Source organism: Sinohyriopsis cumingii, chromosome 13 (assembly GCF_028554795.1).
Source record: "Sinohyriopsis cumingii isolate HCF-2022 chromosome 13, ASM2855479v2, whole genome shotgun sequence".
NCBI classification, from domain to species: Eukaryota; Metazoa; Mollusca; class Bivalvia; order Unionida; family Unionidae; genus Sinohyriopsis; species Sinohyriopsis cumingii.
This window is the reverse complement of record NC_142973.1, coordinates 2,141,756-2,165,819: the sequence shown is the minus strand read 5'-3', so window position 1 is coordinate 2,165,819 and position 24,064 is coordinate 2,141,756. Positions and strand designations below refer to the sequence as shown.

Genomic DNA, 24,064 nt, shown 5'->3' with positions numbered 1-24,064 from the left:
CACCTTCAACAGTCTGGTACGACTATATGTCGCAATCTAACTACTCAGTCTGATATTTCAAAATACATATTCATGTGACCTAACCCACCCAATGGAAAATAACTTAAGTTATCTCAGAACCAATCTGGCCTCAACCCTCTAATGGGTAATAAACCCAAACTAGTAAACAGGTCTTATTATTAATATTATTATTAATGGTCGAACACACCTACGTCAGCAACTATTTATAGATCCAACGCAATCTACACTCTTAATATCTTACAATTAATTTTTCAGTAGTTTACAAAAATTAGCCATATAATATCTTGACTATAGATAATCATTTCAATTTATATTCATGAATAACAAGTATACATAATATAGACACAATCATGAACCAAGAGTTTAATAAAAAAATATAGAATGCATAACACTTTGTTGTTTTTTCCCCATCTCTTAAAAGCCAATTAAGGATCGGGATTCTTTTTACCACAACTATTATAAACAAAATAGCAAAATCTTTGGAAAAAACCGAATAGAAACTTTTTCAAAATTATTTTAGGATCGGGGACAGTGTGGATTGCATTAATTGCTAGTGTCAGGGAGAGTACATTTTTTTTCTAAGATAATTTTATTATAGTTTTGACGCTACGTGATGATTTAATCACTTATTGTGACCTGGCATTGAACTATATTCCGCTCATGAACAAGAAGTATTTAGAAAAGCGTCGGTGCCAGTTGACTGATTAGCGTTTTAGCACCGTCCCAATTTCACTTCCGGCAGAATCGTGATGCTTTGTTATGTGTTTTAACTTTTGACAGGTTAGAACAGAATGTTAACAAGTTTTCTTCATAAAAGACAATGGATGCCTTTACTGCGTTATTAGTGCATTGAATTTAAAAGTACTATATTTAGATAAACAAAACATGCATGCTGTATTTCTCAAAAGAGCAAAAACTTGTAGATTGTAGTGGATGCCCAAGTTTTCAAAGCTTATCATCTATTTATTTTTGCAAAACGAAAACATTTCATAAAATGAAACTTTTACACTGAATTAGTAGAAAGAAGCCCTGGATTGCCTAAGAAGAAAAAAAATAGAAAATTAAAAACATCTTGACTGGTGATCTATATAATCCGCAGATTTACTCTTTTCGAAATAAGTGCAATTTTTTATGTTTTAAAAGAAAAAAAATGACCCGACTTTATGAATTTTTATTAACATTGATAAAACAAGGAAGCTTACACGGTATGTCCTTCAATGCTACAAGCTTTCACTTAATTTATTTTACTGTAAATTACAGAAAGCTATATATCAAATTGTCTGCTTTATATTTTTAAAATTATTATTAACAAACAAAGAATGAAATTAATATACCTAATTGTTAGTCCTACATGTAAGACATAGCACATTTTGATTTTGATGCCCAAAACATAAATATCAGCGTCAGGTCTTACATGTAGGACTAACTTAATTTATGATCTATGTATCACCATGTCGGCCAATTCTGCACGTTTGGTAATTCTGCACAATGATACATCATTTCTGTATCAAGAAAGAATGATAGTACTTTAATTAATTAATTAATAAAAGTAATATTCATAAAGTGTACAAAAATATATCACATTTAGACTAAATGCATATCAAAATGTGATTTCTAAATGCCAACTGGATGACCCACTCCATGACCTTCTTGAATCTATAACCAAGAAAATCCTATTTATTATGTATCCTTTAGAATGATACAGATAAATACATTATTTAAAAGATGGAAATGTATACCTTAAAAACATACTGCATTTTAATCCAAATTTCCAATTTTACACTGTTCTGGTGGCCTAGTGATAAGAACATCTGCCTCGAATGCTGGAGGTTGTGGGTTCGATCCCCTGCCAAGTCATACCAAAAACTTACAAAAATGTTATTAACAGCTTCCTCGCTTGGCGCTCAACATTAAGAGGTTAGTGTTAGGACTGGTTGGCCTGGTGTCAGGATAATGTGACTCGGTGGGATATCATGCTACATGTCTGCGGCCCCAATGCTAGACATCACTATATACTGTCACACTGCAGACATCGTAGCGATATGACTGAATTTTTGTTTAAGCTATGTTAAAAACAAAATCCAAAATCTAAATCCAATTTTGCAAGAAGTTGTCCCACATGTACAAAATTGTCTGCTACCCAACTTGTCAACTTGCTGTTAGAATGGGATTCTCAAGAAATTCACCTGCATATAGCCTGTTTCTAAATTCTTTAGTAATTTTTCCCCATAAACAAGACATTTTAAAAACATTACATCCTGTTCATTGTTGTTTCTCTTTCGCATAATAGCTTATTTTTTTATAAAATGTTGAACTTTACTATCATTTTTACAAGATCGGTTTAGTTTGCTTAATATCTCTTACCATTTATTGGCATTGTCATATTGAATTTTGTAAAACTAGCTATAAACCTGACCTAATTACTAGACTGAACTGCTGACAGAAACAGTCCAAAGTAATGTATTTCATTTCTATAGCTAGGTGGATAAACATCTTTTCAAAGCTGTGTACAGAATAGGCCGACATTGCGAGTCATGAAAACATGGGGGTGGTACATGTATCAGGTGTGCGCAAAATTAATATTATTTTGAACAGAATATTGTGGTGACAATTTTATTTTTGTCAATCGGTTGAATTCTGTATGGGGTTTGCTTCAGTATTGGAGATGGAAGCCTTATGTACGCAGAAATGCCCAACAGCATTGCATATATACAATGCATTTGGACATTTCTGGACACCTAAGGTTTCTGTCACCAGTACTGAAGCAGAATTAATATTATTTTGAACAGAATATTCTGGTGACAATTAGATCTTTTCAAATGGTAAGCATTGCAGTATTTTATTTTCGCCAAATGTACAAGTGCAAGGTCTTGGAGTGGGTCTTCATGTTGAATTTTAGAAATCACATTTTCATATGCAATTAAGATAGAAATGTGGGATATTTTTGTACACTTTATGAAAATGACTCCCTTAATAAAAGGATGATTATTCTTTCTTGATACAAACTGCATATTTGATCAAAAACAACATGTGAGTCAGTGTTTACAGGAATGTTGTATTATTGTGTAGAATTACCCAATGCGCAGAATTGGCCGACATGGTGGTATATGTCATTTAAAATATTGGTTCCATTGTCCAAAAATTATATCAGTAAAGTTAAAAAGAATGTCAAGATCTCTTTTTTCTGAATTGTACCATCTTTTTGCTGCTAGTGCAATTTAGAAAGACTGTTTTTTGCAAATAATGAAGTTTTTTTTATATAATACATGTACATGTAGTACTATTCTGTTTTATATTTTCCAAATTTCATTTCTTTTTAAACACGACCATAGTGGTTATATATGTGTTCATGTGCATTCATTAATTTCATAGTTTATTAACTTGAAAAAGTAGGTGAGATAGTAAACATACCTTCACTTGGCAAAATGCTGTTTATTAATTCATAGCAATTAAAAAGAAGAAATTGGTTTGTATTGAATTGCTAGACATTTATTTTGATCTTTATACCATTCGTCCCATCAAGTAATTCTTTTATGCATTTATTGTGAGGGTACTTTAAATATCAGCCTAGATTTATTTGCCTCTCACACCTACTAGTAAGAGTGCAGTTTTGGACCCTTCATCGCCTTTCAATTCCTGGCGTGCACTCCAGGATTAGTTATCAACTTCTGAATAATAACCAGACTTTTGTTTATATGACAATAACGAAAATGGTGAAGCCTAGCTTTTCAATCACACTTATCTTCAGAAGCTAGCAATAAGCTCAGTCTTGTGGAGAATTTGCCTGTTATCCTCATTTCTGGTTACATGATTTCAAGTTGTGTGACCACTCTTGGGAGTGCAATTATTGCGTAGGTATGGGGGTTAGCTACAGACTCTGTTTTATGTTCACCCATTTCTAGACTGGTTCCCATTCTTCCTTGTCAGTCCATTGAAAAATAAAGTGTGTACTCTAAAAATCATTTGAATTCATGTTTCACATGTATGAGCAGAAGGCTGTGTAGTCATAACATGGTTCAGAGCTGAGATGCTTTGTTCTGTAAATTGAAGTCTTGTTGGATTTTCATGAAAAGTTTGCAACAAGGTTCCTGAAGGAGATGAAATACTAGTTATTTGAAGGCAGAAAAAGTTGTGGTATATGAGTATAGCTAGATTAGATGCTGTAGGAATTGGCTCTGGTTAATCCTTTTTTTTTTTTTTTTGCAGGTAATTTGGCTGAAAAGAAGATTAAACCAGAATGATTATTTACAGATTCTATCAGTATTTGGGGCAACAGTGTACTTTCTCCAGATTTAATGTCATTGTTCGTAGCTATAAAGCAATATCAGAAGCTAGATTTGCCTATGCATCAAGATTATTCTCCAGTATTTTTCTTAGCAGACCTTTAAATAATATTTTAAGGGAGACAGAAATCCATACAAGACATGCCAAATCATACAGTATAAAGGCATTTAGATCAAAGCATTTAGGAAGTTCATTTTGTACTGATGCCGATGCAGTCACAGTCAGTGATCCAGATGAAGAATTACAACGTCATGAAGCTGAAGAGCCCATTCTGCATGTTCCTGTGATGGTTCATGAAGTAATTGAGTGTCTTCAACCGAAGGATGGACAGGTATAACAGCCTGCATGTAAGGCATAAACAGGTCATAAGTAGAGCCCAACTGCAGACAACACAGACCCAGATCTGCCATTGAATAATGCACTGGCATATCTGGGTTTATGTTGTTTGTTTTGCTAGTAACTCCTAGCATTCTGTATAGACTCAAATCTGTCAGTGCACTATGAGATGGCAGATCTGGATCTGTGCAGTTTGTAGTTGGATTCAACTTACAATCAAGTTTAGATGGTATTCTGATGGCAGTCATTGTAACTGCATGGTCCATTGATTGAACTAGAACTTGAAAAGAAACTGGATAATCCTTGTATATGTGTAATACACATAATATATACAAGTAGCTCAGTCTTGTATTAAATTTTGATAATAGTATTTAGTTACAGGAAACAATAATTTTGATGAAATTACAAAAAGATCAGTTACAGATGCATGTAAATATCAAGTTGATGTAATTTAAATACATGTACAAATGATAACATGGCCATTACTAACATAAATAATTTGTAATAATGATTCAGATTTGGCATCAATTATGGCTGCAGTTAATAAAGATAGCAAATCCTTTAAACAACTTCTTCGCAAAAAACAGCTTAACAAAATTTTATAAAATTTGAGTGAAAGCATTCTAGTATAGGAGGACTTTATATTCAAATCTGCCATCAAATATTCAAATATGACTGTCATGATGCCTATCTGCCATCAAATATAACTGTCATGATGCCTATCTGCCATCAAATATGACTGTCATGATGCCTATCTGCCATCAAATATGACTGTCATCATGCCTATCTGCCATCAAATATGACTGTCATCATGCCTATCTGCCATCAAATATGACTGTCATCATGCCTATCTGCCATCAAATATGACTGTCATCATGCCTATCTGCCATCAAATATGACTGTCATTATGCCTATCTGCCATCAAATATGACTGTCATCATGCCTATCTGCCGTCAAATATGACTCATCATGCCTATCTGCCATCAAATATGACTGTCATTAACAATTTGTTTGTAAAAGATTTTATTTCTTATGAATTCAGATTATCAGGTAATTGATTTTACTGTGCTGTTATTTTTAAACCTTTAAACAATACTACTACAACAGCAATAAAGCTTCTGGGTGGGACTGCATTTACTATTCCTATACCTTTCTCCAGCTGCAGCTAAAATCCTCCTTTTCTTTAGAAATAAAGATACTATTTGCCTACTATATTAATCTTGAAAACAACATTTTACTGGAAAGACTGTTGTTTGCTGCCAGTGCAGTTTGGAAAGACTGTTGTTTGTTGCCAGTGCAATTTAGAGACTGTTGTTTGCTGCCAGTGCAGTTTAACACATTAACCCCTGGTGACGAGTTAACGTGGCAGGAGGTAGTAGCCTTCTGCCGAGCTCTGTAGCGTCAAGGTCATGCATGATACACTAAAGTCGGTGGTATTATAGAAAGGTGGACAGATGTAGCTCTACAATGATACCAAATAATCTGGAAGTTCTAGTTGCACTACAAAATACAGAGGGAAAAATCTCATTTTTTGGACCCGATTATTTTCCACCCAAAATTCACCTGTGGTTGGAATCCGATTTTGTGTCCAGATTTTAGACTTTCTGGTCTCAGATCAAAGATCAAAGATAGACCGGTATGAACTGCAAACAGACAGATGAACCTTTGCAAAAAGTCGGATAAGATGGGCATTTAGAATAAAGAGTAGTCTCGATACGAAAATACTTTTACCCTTCCGCTCATGTGCGAGCCAAGTAGCCAGTGAAAAATGGTGTTTATAACACAACTAGGCATTAGGTTATTGGAAAATTACCTGGAAGTTGATGTCTTAGGATGTATTCAGAAATAGCTTTCAAAATGTGTTTCCTACTCGAATTTCAGGCGAAAATGACAAAAACCTCCAGGGGTTAATGTGTTAAAAAGACTTGTTTGCTGCCACTGCAATTTAGAAAGACTGTTGTTTGCTGCCAGTGCAATTTAGAAAGACTTGTTTGCTGCCAGTGCAATTTAGAAAGACTTGTTTGCTGTCATTGCAATTTATAAAGACTGTTGTTTGCTGCCAGTGCAGTTTGGAAAGACTTGTTTGCTGCCAGTGCAGTTACGAAAGACTGTTGTTTGCTGCCAGTGCAGTTTAGAAAGACTTGCTTGCTGCCAGTGCAGTTTGGAAAGACTGTTGTTTGCTGCCAGTGCAATTTATGGAAGGATTGATATTTGTGTCATTGCAATTTAGAAAGACTGCTATTTGATTCTGGTGCAGTTTACAAAGACTTATTTGCTACTGGTGCAATTTAGAAAGATTTATTTGTTGCAATGTAGAAAGACTTGTTTGTTGCTTGTGCAATTTAGAAGGAATGGAATATAGAAAGGCTGGTATTTACTACAAGTTCAATTTAGAAAGACTGATATTTGATTCCAGTGGAATTTACAAAGACTTATTTGCTAGAAGTGCAGTTTGGAAAGACTGATATTTGGTGCTTGTGCCATTTAGGAAGATTATTATTTGCTGTCAGTGCATTTTGGAAAGACTTATTGGCTGTCAGTGCATTTTGGAAAAACTTATTGGCTGGCAGTACATTTTGGAAAGACTTATTGGCTGTCAGTGCATTTTGGAAAAACTTATTGGCTGGCAGTACATTTTGGAAAGACTTATTGGCTGGCATTCCACATTGCAAGTGTTTACTGAAGATATAACTTAGCACTGCACAAATTAGTTTCTCTTATTGTTTTGTTTCTTGTTTCATTTCTGCAAATATCAACAGCATACAGTGTAGTTTCTTTAAAGTATTTTTAAGTTTTCTTGTCTCATTAGTGTCTTCACCTTTGTGGCTTTGTGTCCTTGACAAAATAATCAGTAGGTTCTAGAAGTTATTGGCTGCTTTCACTCCAGTTTTTCACCATTGGTTGCCAGTTTTAATTTATTATAAATATTTCTCCTGATTTTTTTATAATCCAAAGCAATTTTGAGAGATTGTTATTTGCCATTTTTACTATATATTCCCAAATAAATGTCCCCACTCTTATTTAACCCCACCCCTTTTTTAAGAACGGAAAATTTACAAGATGCAGTGTAAGACCTGTGCCTTTCAATACCTGTCTGCTTCAGATCCATGATTGCACAAAATGCTACAGCAGTGTCAGTTGATCACACTGTTACAATGTATAAATTACTAAAGTCACAGGCACACATGTAGTGTTAAACATGAGGTCTCAGTTGATCACACTGTTACACTATATAAATTACTAAAGTCACAGGCACACATGTAGTGTTAAACATGAGGTCTCAGTTGATCACACTGTTACACTATATAAATTACTAAAGTCACAGGCACACATGTAGTGTTAAACATGAGGTCTCAGTTGATCACACTGTTACACTATATAAATTACTAAAGACACAGGCACACATGTAGTGTTAAACATGAGGCCTCAGTTGATCACACCGTTACACTATATAAATTACTAAAGTCACAGGCAGACATGTAGTGTTAAACATGAGGCCTCAGTTGATCACACCGTTACACTATATAAATTACTAAAGTCACAGGCAGACATGTAGTGTTAAACATGAGGCCTCAGTTGATCACACCGTTACACTATATAAATTACTAAAGTCACAGGCACACATGTAGTGTTAAACATGAGGCAGTAGCTGGGCAGCAAGTTCAAGATTTACCAGTCAGGCTTCAGCCAGCTGCTGAGTGGCTGAGTACATCAAAAGAACAACTTTAAATTGGCTTTCATTATTGTGTTCTAATTTTGGAAAATGTAACAACTCCCAGGGGCATTAATTAGTGTGTGTGTGTGTGTAGTTTTATTTATCACTGTCAATTTTATAATCTTTCAGAGAAAAATAGCAGAGAGAATATGAATATATATATATATATATATATATATATATATATATATATATATATATATATATATATATGCAAAGAAGACTTTTTGATATTGTAGACTATACTGGATATGACCTTTGGAGCTGGTGGTCACACAAAGTCTCTTTTACATCACTGCCCCAAGATAAAGATCATTGCTGTTGATAGAGACCCAGCTGCGCATGAAATAGCCACACATCTTTCCAAATCTTGCAGGTTTGTATAGCTTATGTTAAGCTCAGCATGTTTCTTAAGGTCTAAAGGTACAGTATTTTTATTGTGAGTTCACTCTAATTCTTGGGGAACCAATTTAGGGCACATCTGGTCTGACAAGAATTTAAAGATAACGATTCAGGATTGTTCTTTGAAGGACGAATGATACTCCTGTTCCATGTAGGGACTTCATAAAGTTAACGAGAACATCATTTTCTTTAACACTATGAAAAATGATACCTGCAAAATTGTATCAATTACAATACAGGCATGATCTTTGAAGAAAAACTGGGTGAGCCAGAGGTGAGCACCAGTCTGTTACTGAATTTTGAAATCTGGGGTTGAATCTAAAACAGATGTGCGAAGCAAGTGTAGTACTGCCTTGCAATTATAGCCCCTTATCCTTAAGTTGGTATATACATTTTCAATTCTAGCCTGTATTGCTGAGTTTCAGTCAGTTTATCGTAACTTTGCTGACCTTGAATTGTGTCATTATCATTGCATGTGCCTATGCTAGAATTATGTCATTATCATTGCATGTGCCTATGCTAGAATTATGTCATTATCATTGCAAGTGCCTATGCTAGAATTATGTCATTATTGCATGTGCCTGTGCTAGAATTATGTCATTATCATTGCATGTGCCTATGCTAGAATTATGTCATTATCATTGCATGTGCCTATGCTAGAATTATGTCATTATCATTGCTTGTACCTATGCTAGAATTGTCATTATCATTGCATGTGCCTATGCTAGAATTATGTCATTATCATTGCATGTGCCTATGCTAGAATTATGTCATTATCATTGCTTGTACCTATGCTAGAATTATGTCATTATCATTGCATGTGCCTATGCTAGAATTATGTCATTATCATTGCATGTGCCTATGCTAGAATTATGTCATTATCATTGCTTGTACCTATGCTAGGATTGTCATTATCATTGCATGTGCCTATGCTAGAATTATGTCATTATCATTGCATGTGCCTATGCTAGAATTATGTCATTATCATTGCTTGTACCTATGCTAGAATTATGTCATTATCATTGCATGTGCCTATGCTAGAATTATGTCATTATCATTGCTTGTACCTATGCTAGAATTGTCATTATCATTGCATGTGCCTATGCTAGAATTATGCCATTATTGTATGTGCTTATGCTAGAATTATGCCATTAGTGTATGTGCCTATGCTAGAGGCCTCTGTAAATGTGTATTTAGCTCTTTATGATCAATTCATATATATATGGCTATAAGGTTAACTAGCTTGTGTTGGATGCAGGCAAGCCCTCTAATGTAGGGTTATCACCCATGGCTTGTGTTGGATGCAGGCAAGTACTCTAATATAGGGCCATAACCCAGGGTTTGTGTTGGATGTGGGCAAGTCCTCTAATATAGGGTCATGACCCATGGCTTGTGTTGGATGCAGGCAAGTCCTCTAATGTAGGGTCATGACCCATGGTTTGGATGCATTGGTGCTTTTATCTCCTTATAATCATTACAGTTTCCAAATTATGGCCAATGCCCCTACCCCAGAGTTAGTATTCATTGTTTGTCTGCTTTCCTCTCACAGTGTCCTTCAGATCAATATATGTGGCTTTACCATGAAAAATTTGAACCATATTTCTGAACATACAGCAATATGTACCATGGTATCCCACAGTAATATCAGGGGCTAACATTTTTATATTCTGGGGCAGGGAATTAATACTTTCTTGTTGTAAATTTCCTTTGGTCAGTCACTGGAAAAATATCCAGCTCTGATTTTATCAAAATATATATTATTTTATTTAGACATATTAATTTTATTGAGATAAAAAATTGTCTTTGCTCAGAAGAAAATGACATATACCCCAACTCAAAATTAAATGGACAGAACTTTATAGTAGATGAATTTGCTATGAGTATGTTAATTGTTGCATAAGTTGTACCAAAAAAAACCTAACTAAAATAGATTTAGCATACACTATAGTTTACACCATTTGATAGAGATTATGCTGACATTATTGAGCTTGTTAATACAATACGCAGTGTTGACATTTAAATCTACATTTTACTACCTACACTGTTGATATAATAGGCAGGGGAACTTTTAGTGGAATGACCAGGCAAGATATTCATCATAGAGGGCCAGTAAATATAAATGCACATACTCAACAAATGAGAAAAAATAATTAGTAGACTTCAGAAATTACATACACCATTACCACTAATTCAAATGATTACTCTCCGGCAAATCATAGGATGATTTGCAGTCCTACAAAGGAATACATGTGCTTGTCACATTAATAAAAGTTAAAAAATGACTTTAAAAAATATTTTTGTTATAAATCCTGCTTCCAAAAGTTGGATTTGGCCTGACTATCTTTTACAACATCCCATTTGGCCACCATGTTGGCATATATGGCACATGTCAAGCATATACTATTAAAAGATCATAAATAATATAATATTTGTAATCAACAAAATTAACTTGTGACAAATACAACTGTTTTGTAGAACATAATGATAATTTTATGACCTATTTTGTCATGAAAATGAAAACTTATTGTTAATATCATTTAATTAGGAACAAGATTACATGGGAATTTCTCTACATTCCTTACTGACAGAAACTACAAATGTACTGGTACAGTCAAAATGTACCATGGTAGACACCAGTGGTGAAAAATAAGTGGTAAACCAGTATACTGCACACCTTTATCCCAGAATCTGTATTCATATATGAGTATAGGTAAGGGATCTCAGTTATAGTCTGTATTCAAGTCCCCTACTCCAGGGGCATGGCCATTTTTTGGTATGTCTGATTTTTGCTTCTTTTGTGCTTCAACCTATATGTGGTTATATGATGGGGATCTCAACAGTTTTCACATTATGACCCAGGAACAAATTCTTCACATCGGGGGTATGACCAACGGTCCATTTTGGTTATGTAGGATTTTGTATATATATATATATATATATGTGAACTGAAGGGCAATCTCCATGGGTATGATTAATAGTCTAATTTTGTCTACATGTATCATTTCAAATTCATGGGTGGTTTTAGCACGTGGAGCTTGACAGTTTCCAATTTATGATGAAGGAAACATTCCTCTTCCCCAGGGGTAAGATCTGAGGATGTTATGCATCCTGAACTGGATGATAATACACAACTACTTTCAGAGCTACATCTATGATATTTATGTAATTGTTTGAGATTGTTTTCAAAAAAATCCCCAAGTTCCACCTGCAGTGGTAATATTAAAATTGTACAACCATTCAGCACACATCCAGACCACCTCAAGTCATATTCCAAAGTTTTAAATCTGTATCTCTAACTGTGTAGGAGGAGGTACACTTCATTATTGATAGATGGACAAACTAGAGTTTGGCAGGGCAACATAATACCTACCCTACCTTTTTCTTTCAAAAAGGATAAAAATAATTCGTTATATCCCCAGTTTGAAGTGTTTGCAATATCTTGTTGTACTGATGCATCATTCATCCTGTTATATCCAGCCGTATATACATTAGGTCAAACTGCAAAGTATATTGATCTGCCATAGCATAATGCACATACAGGTCAGGGTCCATGTTGTTTGTTCTACCGATTGCTCCTAATGAACTGTAGTTAAAATAATTGTATTTTTTTATGCATAGTTAAAATATAATCAACAGAATTCTAAAATTTGTAAAATTTGTAGTCAGAGTTTAAAATTTTATGTTCATGTCTTTTAGAAACTGAAGGGTCATGTTTTAAAGTTTGAACCAAAGCACAATTTAAAAAAAGGCATTCCATGCCATTATGTATTTACTGTATGTATCACATTTGCAGACATTAATGGATGAATAATGTAAGTAATTATTCGAATTCAGACGACTTTTATTCACAATAAACTTCCTAACTTGTCAAGCCCTGCACATTTGTAAACCATACTTCTGTAAATTCACTTTTTTGGTTAGTTACCAACATCACCCAACAAACAAAAATCTTTCTATGGAAATAAGATGACCCCTTTTTTGGAATAAAGAAGACCCCCAGTCTATAAATTCAAGTACCAATGAATATCTTATTTTTTTGTGTTGCAAGAAACACAAATTTTGATAATGAAAATAAATGAATTAATAGCCAGTAGTGGTCAAGCTAGACATGAATTTTAGGGAGAAGTAACTTCTCCTTTTGGACAGAACAGGGAGAAGTGAGAGCTAAACAGGGAGAAATGGAAGCAAAGCAAACACGCAGTATGTGTATATATCCATGTGTGTTTTTGTTTTCATTCTCCATTTTGAATTATGGCCTCTATTTCCCAGTATGCATATTTGCATTTAACGTTGGTTTTCAGCAATAATTTATTTTCATATAGAAAGTTTTCTGAGTTCTGTCTGTATTATAAACACATCTAGTGTATACATTGTAATGAATTTTAACTGAGTAATAAGATTACAATATTGTAATTGCAAGTTAGTACAAATGCTTGATCAAATACCCTTAATCAAGAATTGTTCTTGTTACTTAAAGTTATAATTTGTTTTATAAAGTTATGAAAAGATTTCTAAACTTTTTTAAAACAACCTCTGTACCATGTACATGAGAGCAAATGCACAGATCTTTCAGATCATACTGTTTGTCCTAATTCTTTTGTTGCTGATAAAATTTTACCGTAACTGTTCAGAGACAAATACACTGATGAATTAAAGTCAGTATATGAGTGAACTAATCCCTTTTTTCAACTGAATTGACACAATGAACATGCAAATGCATCTATTTTTAGATAGAGGAGTTTTCTTCACAGGAGTCTGACATTTTGTCAATAAAGTACACCGAGATTTTGTCACACTTTATTGACAAAATATTAGACTCCTTTGGTTTCCATAATGTAAACACTCACTTTATAGCTTTGTTACAACAGTCTATTGATAGGATTGCAAATAGAAGGTTTTGCTATTTGTCTGCATACTTCATGGTATAATGTCATATTTTCACAAAAATGTGTGAACTCAGAATACAACCTCGACTTTACAGCGTCTATCGAATTCTACAACATGGCATTGTCCTGTATGTTTCTAACATACATAATAGCATTTAAAGCTAAATCTTCAATAACATAATATTTAGACTCTGCTTTCTATGAAATATATTTCCTGAATATATTTGCCCAATGATTTATGAAAAGAGACAATCTAATAAAGCAGTACTTCCCAGACACAGCGATGTCCGCCATTAGCCTATTTCCCCATAACAGGATTGGTTGGTGGATTTTTATGAAGAAAATAATGTACTTACGGCAATTAAAATATTCATGTTACTCATTCTATACTTAAAACACAAATTGCTCGTTAAATAAGTTTAAGTTTGGAAACACACGTTTGTATGTTTTTATTATCAAAAGATAACTTGTGGAAATCGGGCAGTAATAGCTGCAAATTTACTCAGGAATGGGTCAATGGTGAACTGGCTATCAAAACACATGCCTGTGAATGTGCAGGAGTTTGTTTGTTGGTGTAATTGTTACCAACACCAACTATTTGATGGCTTGAAGCCTACACTTTGCCTTGAGCAAAAACATAACACTAAAACTAACTTGGACTAGGCGAGGGAGCATCTCAAAAAGGACTGTTATTCAATATTCCTCTAAAAAATCACAGAGTGATGTCATTTTTGCTTTCTTAACAGAAGAAGGCAAAGTTTAATTTTTAGGTCACTTAGTCGCCCACTTTGCCTGGTAGCATGACCCCTGGTAGCATGACCCCCTGGTAGCATGACCCCTGGTAGCATGACCCCTGGTAAGTATATTAATGATGAGAAAGATCATGTTCTTGCATCTTAAACTCTACATTTTCAGATAAAACATTATTTAACCCATACTTTTAAAGAAGCCTGGAATATTGTGGTACAGTCCATCCATACACATGCATCTATGTATCTATGTATACATGCAACTGACGTTGACCTTGGGTTCATTATACCACTAGGGTCTTGTCCCCAGAGTCATATAATTTAAACTATTGAAGTATCCACTCTATAACCATAAAATACACTTGACATGAAAAGACAAGTTTTTACCTGTAACTGACATTAACCCTGGATCTATCCTCACCCCCCATCAGCCTGACTCTTCATGCTTCTTATTGGATTTTTAAATTTATCTAATTATCACGAGTCCATAAATATGGATTTTATATTCAAAACATGGAGATCTCTGCAATTGATAGTGGGTTTTGTATTTATTTATTAGTTCCATTCCATGGTAGGAGTAGAAATAAACTATTAAAAATCATTTAGAAGCAAAATATACAGTATTTACTGGTAATTTCATTTCAGCCCAGGTCAGGTCCTACCATTGTTGGGAAGGTTTTCTGAGTTGGATACTCTTCTAACAGAAAACCAAATTAAGCCAGAAGCCCTAGATGGAATTTTGTTTGACCTTGGATCGTCCTCCATGCAGTTTGACCAGCCTGATCGTGGGTTTTCCCTGAGCAAAGATGGACCTTTGGATATGAGAATGGATGGCAACAGGTTAGGTAATGCTTAAGGAAATTAAGACCAGAATGTTTGTTGATGTATATATATAATTCTTTTACAAGTGTCAGTGGTTCTGATATAATGGAGCACTTGCAGTATCCAAAGCTCATCGTAATTTCATCCTAATTTAGGCAAGGTCCTAATATCTTCAGCCTCGATAGTGGACAGTAAATATGTGTGAGCCTTCACAACTCTGGTTGAACCATAACTTTTGGTTTAACTTGTAAAACATGATTTTTGTGAAGATTTTGGAAAAGCATTTTACACCCTGCCTGTATTTTGGCAAGTAAATTTCCAAGCAGTAAATTCTGAAAATGGTCTTTAATGATTTGCAACATTGATAAAATCTTAGTTATGAATGGTAGTTTGCTGCAAGTAAATTGTGCAGTATGGTTTGATTTGCAGGAAATATTTTTGAGGACAATAAGTTCAAGTAAGCTTAAATACACTGCTTAAAGACAAAATGCAGAACAAAGATAGTTTTTGCTATGATTTTGAAGAGCGCGTGATTCCTTTTATCTCAACATTACTTCTTTTGTTTGTTTTTCCTGAATTTTTTTACCTTTAATCTGAAAAATGTCACTTTGACTGAGCAAGCCAAATACCCTTCTGGATTTGCCAATGACTTCATCCGCCTTGGGTGAACTGAAGTTTACTAGGAACTCAAGATGCAATAATTTTTATGTCTTTTCTAAAGGATCCTGTATTTATTTGTTCAGATATACAGTTTTGAAATAAAACTTTTGTGCATTGCTGACAAATTCCATGCTTATGTTACCCATTGTATAAATCCCTAAGCATATTAGGAAGGGGAAATAAATCAGCATTGTCCAGCAATGGTATGCCCTTCATCTAGCCAAGTTTTTGATGGGCTTATCTGTAGCAGTGTAGTAATGGGGTGTTTGAGATTATCTCACCAGTTTTCCATTAACTCTATCTGGATTCACCATGACTTTTCCCTACTGATGATTTTTGATTGATATACGCTGACTTCTGTGGACTCGGTTTTTACTGCATGCAAATCAGTTACCTTTTTTGGGTTGCTAATGCTTCAGTCCATAAAATTCTGTGCATGGAACTCTCTCACATTGAACTCCCTCAGGAAGAAATATAAAATAAAATATTTTCAATGAGAAATAAAACTTACACCTAAATTTGTTTTCCAAGATAAAAATATTTGCCAGTTTTATACATTACCATATATACTCGTGTATAAGCCTAATAATTTTGGAAAAAATTAAGGCCTGGAAGAAGGGGGGTAGGCTTATCCGAGGGCCAAGGTCTAAACTTTATAGGATTTGTGTTTTTTTTATTGACTACCATAATGGCTGTAAATCTTAGGACATGAAAATATAATTTTTTCCATGTCCTACGATGTATACGCATGTGGAAAACCCCCCCACGTTTATAATCCTTAATTCTCTTGGGTTGCATGAAGTTATTGGAGTACAAGAAGTGGCAAAGAAAGAGAATATCTGTATTATAGCATTACTGTCACAAACCACCATCTAATTACAGCCCTTTGAAGTGTTACTAAACTGCTATGAACTACTATGATTGCTTTTGTTATTATTTTGCATGTGCATATTTTCTGATTTCTCCAACATGAATAAATAAAGATAAATAAAGACTTCATAATTCATGGGCTGGTTCAAGTTTACCTGGAAGACCAGACTGTACCATAATGTACAGTAATTACACAGTGCAAATTGTTCCTAGCGTCACTTTAATGCTTGTTTATTCCCAAACATATTAGATGCAGATTTTGCTTTATTCTGTTTTTTCAACCAAATTGCCTTCTTAAAGATAACACTTAGCTATTCAGTAATAGCTGCTATATTTACGTTGATCCACGTGCTCATGGGTTACTCTTTTTCACTGATATAAGTGATGCTACAAATTGAGGTAATCTTTCTGAAAAGGTACACATGTTCAATTGTACAAGGCAGAACCAGCATAACTGTTACATTTTCATGAAAGAACGGTAATAATAAAGGCTGAAATTCTGAATATAGATCAGCTAAGATCATCACCAACCACAAGAGAGTTATGCACGTGCATCTTGTGATGTCATCTTGGACTTTTGGGTCAGCTTTTATGCTGGTCATGCACTTTTTAGTGTTTATTCTTACTCAGCTGGGGGGTGGGGTGGCTTATGGGTTTATATGCAAGTATATACAGTAATGTATTATTCCATGATATATATCAATGTTACCATAACAGATACCATAGCCACAAAAATACGTCTCTTATGAGATATTAACATTAACATCAATATTATATTACAATTCAAGCAATGAAGAAATGAAGCAAATATGTTTTAGATCCTTGTTTATCAAATACTGAATATTAATCATATGGTAATCACTTCAGCATGATACTTTGCAGTTTAAAAACAACAGTGTAACATATTTCTGGTAGAGTCAAAGAGAAAAAATGCTGTACAGTGACGTGAAATTAAATGAGTTTATTACAATAAATAATCAAAGAACAAGGGCTATCAGGGTTTAAAGAATACAGTAATGCTTACAAACCTTGATATCCCTTGTTATTTGATTACTTACGTTAATAAACTCATTTCATTTCAGTGGATGATATATTTCACAACAAGTGAATATGACACACTGTTGTTTTGAGGATTCCACATTGCAAGCTGGCTTTCTGTAGCTTAACCATATACACGATCCACTAATGTTGTTTTGAGGATTCCACATTGCAAGCTGGCTTACTGTAGTTTACCCCAGCATCTACAACAGGCAAAGCAGCCTCTAAATCATTCTTAAAGATTTTAAGTTCCCCTCTCTCTCTCCCCCTCTCTCACACACACACACACACACAGAGACACACACACACATCTCATCTCTGTCTGCATGGGTTCCATTCTCTGGCTTGGCCAAGGGGTTATGTGAGAAAGCTTGCCAGTAGCTTCCTGCTGGTCAGTGGCTCTTACTTGGTTTTTCCTGTGTTCTTCTTCTGCCAGTTATATGGGCAGCATGTATAGCCTATTGTATGCTGAAAAAGGACATTAGATCCACAGTTTGTTGGTTGGATGAGTAGACAGTAGATGGATAGAATATAGGATCATGAATGGCATTGATTTTGAATTTTTGAAAGGGGAGAAAGTTTAAAAGATGTGAGTACAGTGCATGATCAAAACAGCAGTGATGTCTTTATTTTTCTGTGTATCAATAAATCTAATAAAAATCTGATGATTGAGTTATTGATTTATTGATCAAAGTTTATTGATCACTCAGGTAGTGGATTAATCAATGTATACATATAATTAGATGGAACTGAATCAGGTAGTGGATTAATCAATCTATACATATAATTAGATGGAACCAAATAAATAAATAATAAATAAATAGTCCTCTAATCAGTAAAAGGTTTTATCATAGGCCAAAAATATATCACAGCAAGACTGGCCTGAATTGTCCCTGGTACAGGTATGGAGATATTGGAAAAATATGAATCTTATGATGAACTGGACTTATATTTATATTTAGATTGCGAAGATAAAGTTCTCCATTTAAAGCTAAATCGGTGATATTTTTGAAGGTGTAATACAAACCTGGCATGTGAATTGTGCAGACCCAAATCTTCCTTGCTGAAACTTGAAATTTCCCACTTTCATTGCTTTTCCAGAATAGTGTATGACATCTTTGTGTTAGCAAGATCTCGTGATATGCATGATCAGCAGGGTATGCATGATCATCAGGGTATGCATGATTATCACGGTGTGTGTGATATGCATGATCATCAGGATATGTGTGATATGCATGATCATAAGGGTAGCAGTTTCAGGAGATCTCATGATATGTATGATCATCAGGATATGCATGATCATCAGGGTATGCATGATATGCTTTATTTTTGTTGTATTTTAACATGGATTGGATATTTACTCCCACTACATTTTGTATTAAGATTTTGAAAGTTTATTATCCCATTGGTCAGATTTACACCTATATAATTAGTACATATGCATTATATAATATAATTTTTCTTGTCTCCAAAATGTTGTGTCCCACAGATATGGGAGATGTAGGACAGTGTTCCTTGCCATTGGGATCCTGTGTGAAACACTGGTTGATACATAATTGACGAGGAATGCTATGTCAAATTCTGCAAGAGCACATAACTATTCTTGTGCATATTTAGTAGTATATACAGACTGGGAACAATGTTTTAGTTTAAAACACATTACAAGTCTTCAATCAGAGGTGATATTTCAGTCATTAAGGTGAAACTTTTTTATTTGGCCTGGGTCTGTTAATTCAGAGACAGCCAACTCAAGGTGCAACATACAAGCAGCTAAGCTAGTTATCCCCTTGCTGAGTATAAAAGCAAAATCATACTAAATGAAAAATAGACCTTGAAATATTTTTTGTTATTAGTAAAACCTTTTTCCACCAGAATTTATGAATTGATAAATTTATATTGTGAATTGTTTGAATTGTATATTATGCCATTTTCATCAAATTTTTAGGTCGGTGGCTTTATATTAATAAAGATATATTCTAAATTTCAACAAAAACTGATTTCAAAATGTATATATTTTAGTCCAGCTTAATCTGTTTGGGCATTAGCTTTGACATTTTCATTACAATGCCAAACTTTCTAAACCAGAGACATTTTTTGTCTGTTTAACAGAGGAATCTAGTAGATTGATATTTTGATCAGGATCAAAATAACCTTCTTTCCAGTTTGCAGAGGAAGCTGGATAGAGAAATTTCAGTGTATGCTGTGCCTTTAAACTCCTTTCTTTCCTTGGTGTATAGATTCCCTAACCAGCCCACAGCAGCCGATGTGGTAAACCATCTAGATGAGATGGATCTTTACAAGATCATAAAGAGGTATGGTGAAGAGAGGATGGCAAGGAAGATTTCTCATGCCATCATAGAGTACAGATATGCCTTTGGAAAAATCACGTCCACACACCAACTTGCAGATATTGTATCTTCTGTTTTCGTTGGGTAAGATTTTTGTTTAAGCAGTCCAAAATTTACAGATAAACATGACAATGAAATATACCTTGAAAAATCTCAGAATGCTTTTATTTCTTTTTTAGGTGTCAGAAAGGTATATCTTATTTGTTTAAATTACTGTGTGATGATACATCATAGTAGCTTCAGATCATGTATTATAAAATGTCTAACTCTCAGATTTTCTTATTTACTGCTTCTATTTCTTATTTGTTACACTAATGTTAGTACAGTGTTCCCTCATTACTAAGCCCCTCCATATATTGCAGCCCTCCTCTTATGAGCATGTGGTTTTTTGTTATTATGCCTCCAACATTTTATTGTTCCCTCACTAATAATTCCTTCAGTGTATTGCTGACCATCCTTTAATGAGGATGTAGTCTTTTGCTATTATGCTTCCATTAGTACAGTGTTCTCTCACTACTAAACCCCTCAGTGTACTTCTTTCTTTAATGATTGTTACATATTTGCCCTATTCTATTACTTTATATTTTATTTTTATTTATTTATATATTTTTTGGCTTCTAAGAACCAATTATATTGTTGTGTGACAATAATTAAATGCCCTAGTATAAGGTGCCTTGCTTATAATTTGGGTCATTTTTATGATCCTGTAAAAACAACATCTGACAGATATTGTGCCCCGAATGTGGGATCTGGACTCAAGCTTGCCATTATATTGCATTGTGCTACATTTTTATTAATGGTAAACCACCAGATTACTATATATACTTCAATATAAGTCAGATCCCACTGCAAACAACATAGACCCAGATCTGCCATCACATAATGGGCAGGCATATTTGGTCTGTGTAGTTTATTAAGAGTGATTGGTAGAACAAACAATATAGACCCAGATCTGCCATCACATAATGGGCAGGCATATTTGGTCTGTGTAGTTTATTAAGAGTGATTGGTAGAACAAACAACCTAGACCCAGATCTGCCATCACATAATGGGCAGGCATATTTGGTCTGTGTAGTTTATTAAGAGTGATTGGTAGAACAAACAACATAGACCCAGATCTGCCATCACATGATGGGCAGGCATATTTGGGTCTGTGTAGTTCATTAAGAGTGATTGGTAGAACAAACAACATAGACCCAGATCTGCCATCACATAATGGGCAGGCATATTTGGTCTGTGTAGTTTATTAAGAGTGATTGGTAGAACAAACAACATAGACCCAGATCTGCCATCACATGATGGGCAGGCATATTTGGGTCTGTGTAGTTCATTAAGAGTGATTGGTAGAACAAACAACATAGACCCAGATCTGCCATCACATAATGGGCAGGCATATTTGGTCTGTGTAGTTTATTAAGAGTGATTGGTAGAACAAACAATATAGACCCAGATCTGCCATCACATAATGGGCAGGCATATTTGGTCTGTGTAGTTTATTAAGAGTGATTGGTAGAACAAACAACCTAGACCCAGATCTGCCATCACATAATGGGCAGGCATATTTGGTCTGTGTAGTTTATTAAGAGTGATTGGTAGAACAAACAACATAGACCCAGATCTGCCATCACATGATGGGCAGGCATATTTGGGTCTGTGTAGTTCATTAAGAGTGATTGGTAGAACAAACAACATAGACCCAGATCTGCCATCACATGATGGGCAGGCATATTTGGGTCTGTGTAGTTCATTAAGAGTGATTGGTAGAACAAACAACATAGACCCAGATCTGCCATCACATAATGGGCAGGCATATTTGGTCTGTGTAGTTTATTAAGAGTGATTGGTAGAACAAACAACATAGACCCAGATCTGCCATCACATGATGGGCAGGCATATTTGGGTCTGTGTAGTTTATTAAGAGTGATTGGTAGAACAAACATAGACCCAGATCTGCCATCACTTGATGGGCAGGCATATTTGGGTGTGTGTAGTTCATTAAGAGTGATTGGTAGAACAAACAACATAGACCCAGATCTGCCATCACTTGATGGGCAGGCATATTTGGTCTGTGTAGTTTATTAAGAGTGATTGGTAGAACAAACAACATAGACCCAGATCTGCCATCACATGATAGGCAGGCATATTTGGGTCTGTGTAGTTTATTAAGAGTGATTGGTAGAACAAACAACATAGACCCAGATCTGCCATCACATAATGGTCAGGCATATTTGGGTCTGTGTAGTTTATTAAGAGTGATTGGTAGAACAAACAACATAGACCCAGATCTGCCATCAAATAATGGGCAGGCATATTTGGTCTGTGTAGTTTATTAAGAGTGATTGGTAGAACAAACAACATAGACCCAGATCTGCCATCACATGATGGGCAGGCATATTTGGTCTGTGTAGTTTATTAAGAGTGATTGGTAGAACAAACAACATAGACCCAGATCTGCCATCACATAATGGTCAGGCATATTTGGGTCTGTGTAGTTTATTAAGAGTGATTGGTAGAACAAACAACATAGACCCAGATCTGCCATCACATGATGGGCAGGCATATTTGGTCTGTATAGTTTATTAAGAGTGATTGGTAGAACAAACAACATAGACCCAGATCTGCCATCAAATAATGGGCAGGCATATTTGGTCTGTGTAGTTTATTAAGAGTGATTGGTAGAACAAACAACATAGACCCAGATCTGCCATCACTTGATGGGCAGGCATATTTGGTCTGTGTAGTTTATTAAGAGTGATTGGTAGAACAAACAACATAGACCCAGATCTGCCATCACATAATGGGCAGGCATATTTGGTCTGTGTAGTTTGTTAAGAGTGATTGGTAGAACAAACAACATAGACCCAGATCTGCCATCACATGATGGGCAGGCATATTTGGTCTGTGTAGTTTATTAAGAGTGATTGGTAGAACAAACAACATAGACCCAGATCTGCCATCACATGATGGGCAGGCATATTTGGTCTGTGTAGTTTATTAAGAGTGATAGACTTAGACCTGACATAAATATTATTTGCAATTGGATCTGATACTTATGTGAGAATATACAATATATATATATATAAATTTGTACCTGTACATGTATTTTCAGAGAATATAGAAGAGACAAGCTAATGCGCCATGCTCATGTTGCAACCAAAACATTTCAAGCAATGAGGATTTTCGTGAATAACGAATTAAATGAGTTCAACTGTGGACTGGAACTTGCTCATAAGTATCTAAAACCAGGAGGAATTTGTGTTGTAATCTCATTTCATTCCCTAGAAGATAGAATTGTGAAACGTAAATTTCATGGAATTGATCTTGACTTAAAAAAGAATATTTCTATCCATGATTATTACAGAAATCATTGTAATTCCAACATTATTCACCCAGTGGAAGAGATAGCTGAAATCATGTATAAAGACTGGGAGTCCATCGGTAAAAAGGTCATAATTCCTGGAGAAAAAGAAGTCATAGAAAACCCAAGGTCAAGGTCAGCAAAATTAAGGGCTGCAAGAAAATGTGAAAAATTGGAAAGAAAAGCACAATAAAGCTTGTTTTAGTGCATTGCTGTAAATTTAGTTTTTTATTGTTTCTGTAACGAAGACGTTACACATAGGAAAAATGTAATGACCTGCCTCTAACTATAGTTTGTGTTGCCAGTAAATGTATCTACTACACATTGATTTACACATATTCACCTACTGCATATACTCACTTTATTTACACATATTCACCCACTGCATATACTCGCTTGATTCACACATATTCACCCACTGCATATACTCACTTTATTTACACATATTCACCCACTGCATATACTCACTTTATTTACACATATTCACCCACTGCATATACTCGCTTGATTCACACATATTCACCTACTGCATATACTCGCTTGATTTACACATATTCACCTACTGCATATACTCG

At 34.8% G+C, this 24,064-nt stretch overlaps 1 protein-coding gene across 2 annotated transcripts; it reads left to right on the top strand.

Annotated features, from left to right (window-relative positions):
- The first annotated feature begins 739 nt into the window (after positions 1-739).
- On the top strand, positions 740-23,698 carry LOC149784845 (putative methyltransferase-like protein 15 homolog). 2 transcript variants are annotated; one of them, XM_089978410.1, is made up of 6 exons: positions 740-801; positions 4,228-4,636; positions 8,596-8,732; positions 15,039-15,233; positions 20,021-20,215; positions 23,241-23,698. In XM_089978410.1, exons 2-6 carry the CDS (start codon positions 4,259-4,261, stop codon positions 23,680-23,682), a joined length of 1,347 nt encoding a protein of 448 aa, XP_089834536.1. In that variant the 5' UTR covers positions 740-801; positions 4,228-4,258; the 3' UTR covers positions 23,683-23,698. The 2 variants fall into 2 exon arrangements, with proteins under 2 accessions (XP_089834536.1, XP_089834535.1); XM_089978409.1 differs by having other exon boundaries at positions 750-882.
- The last annotated feature ends 366 nt before the right edge of the window (positions 23,699-24,064 follow it).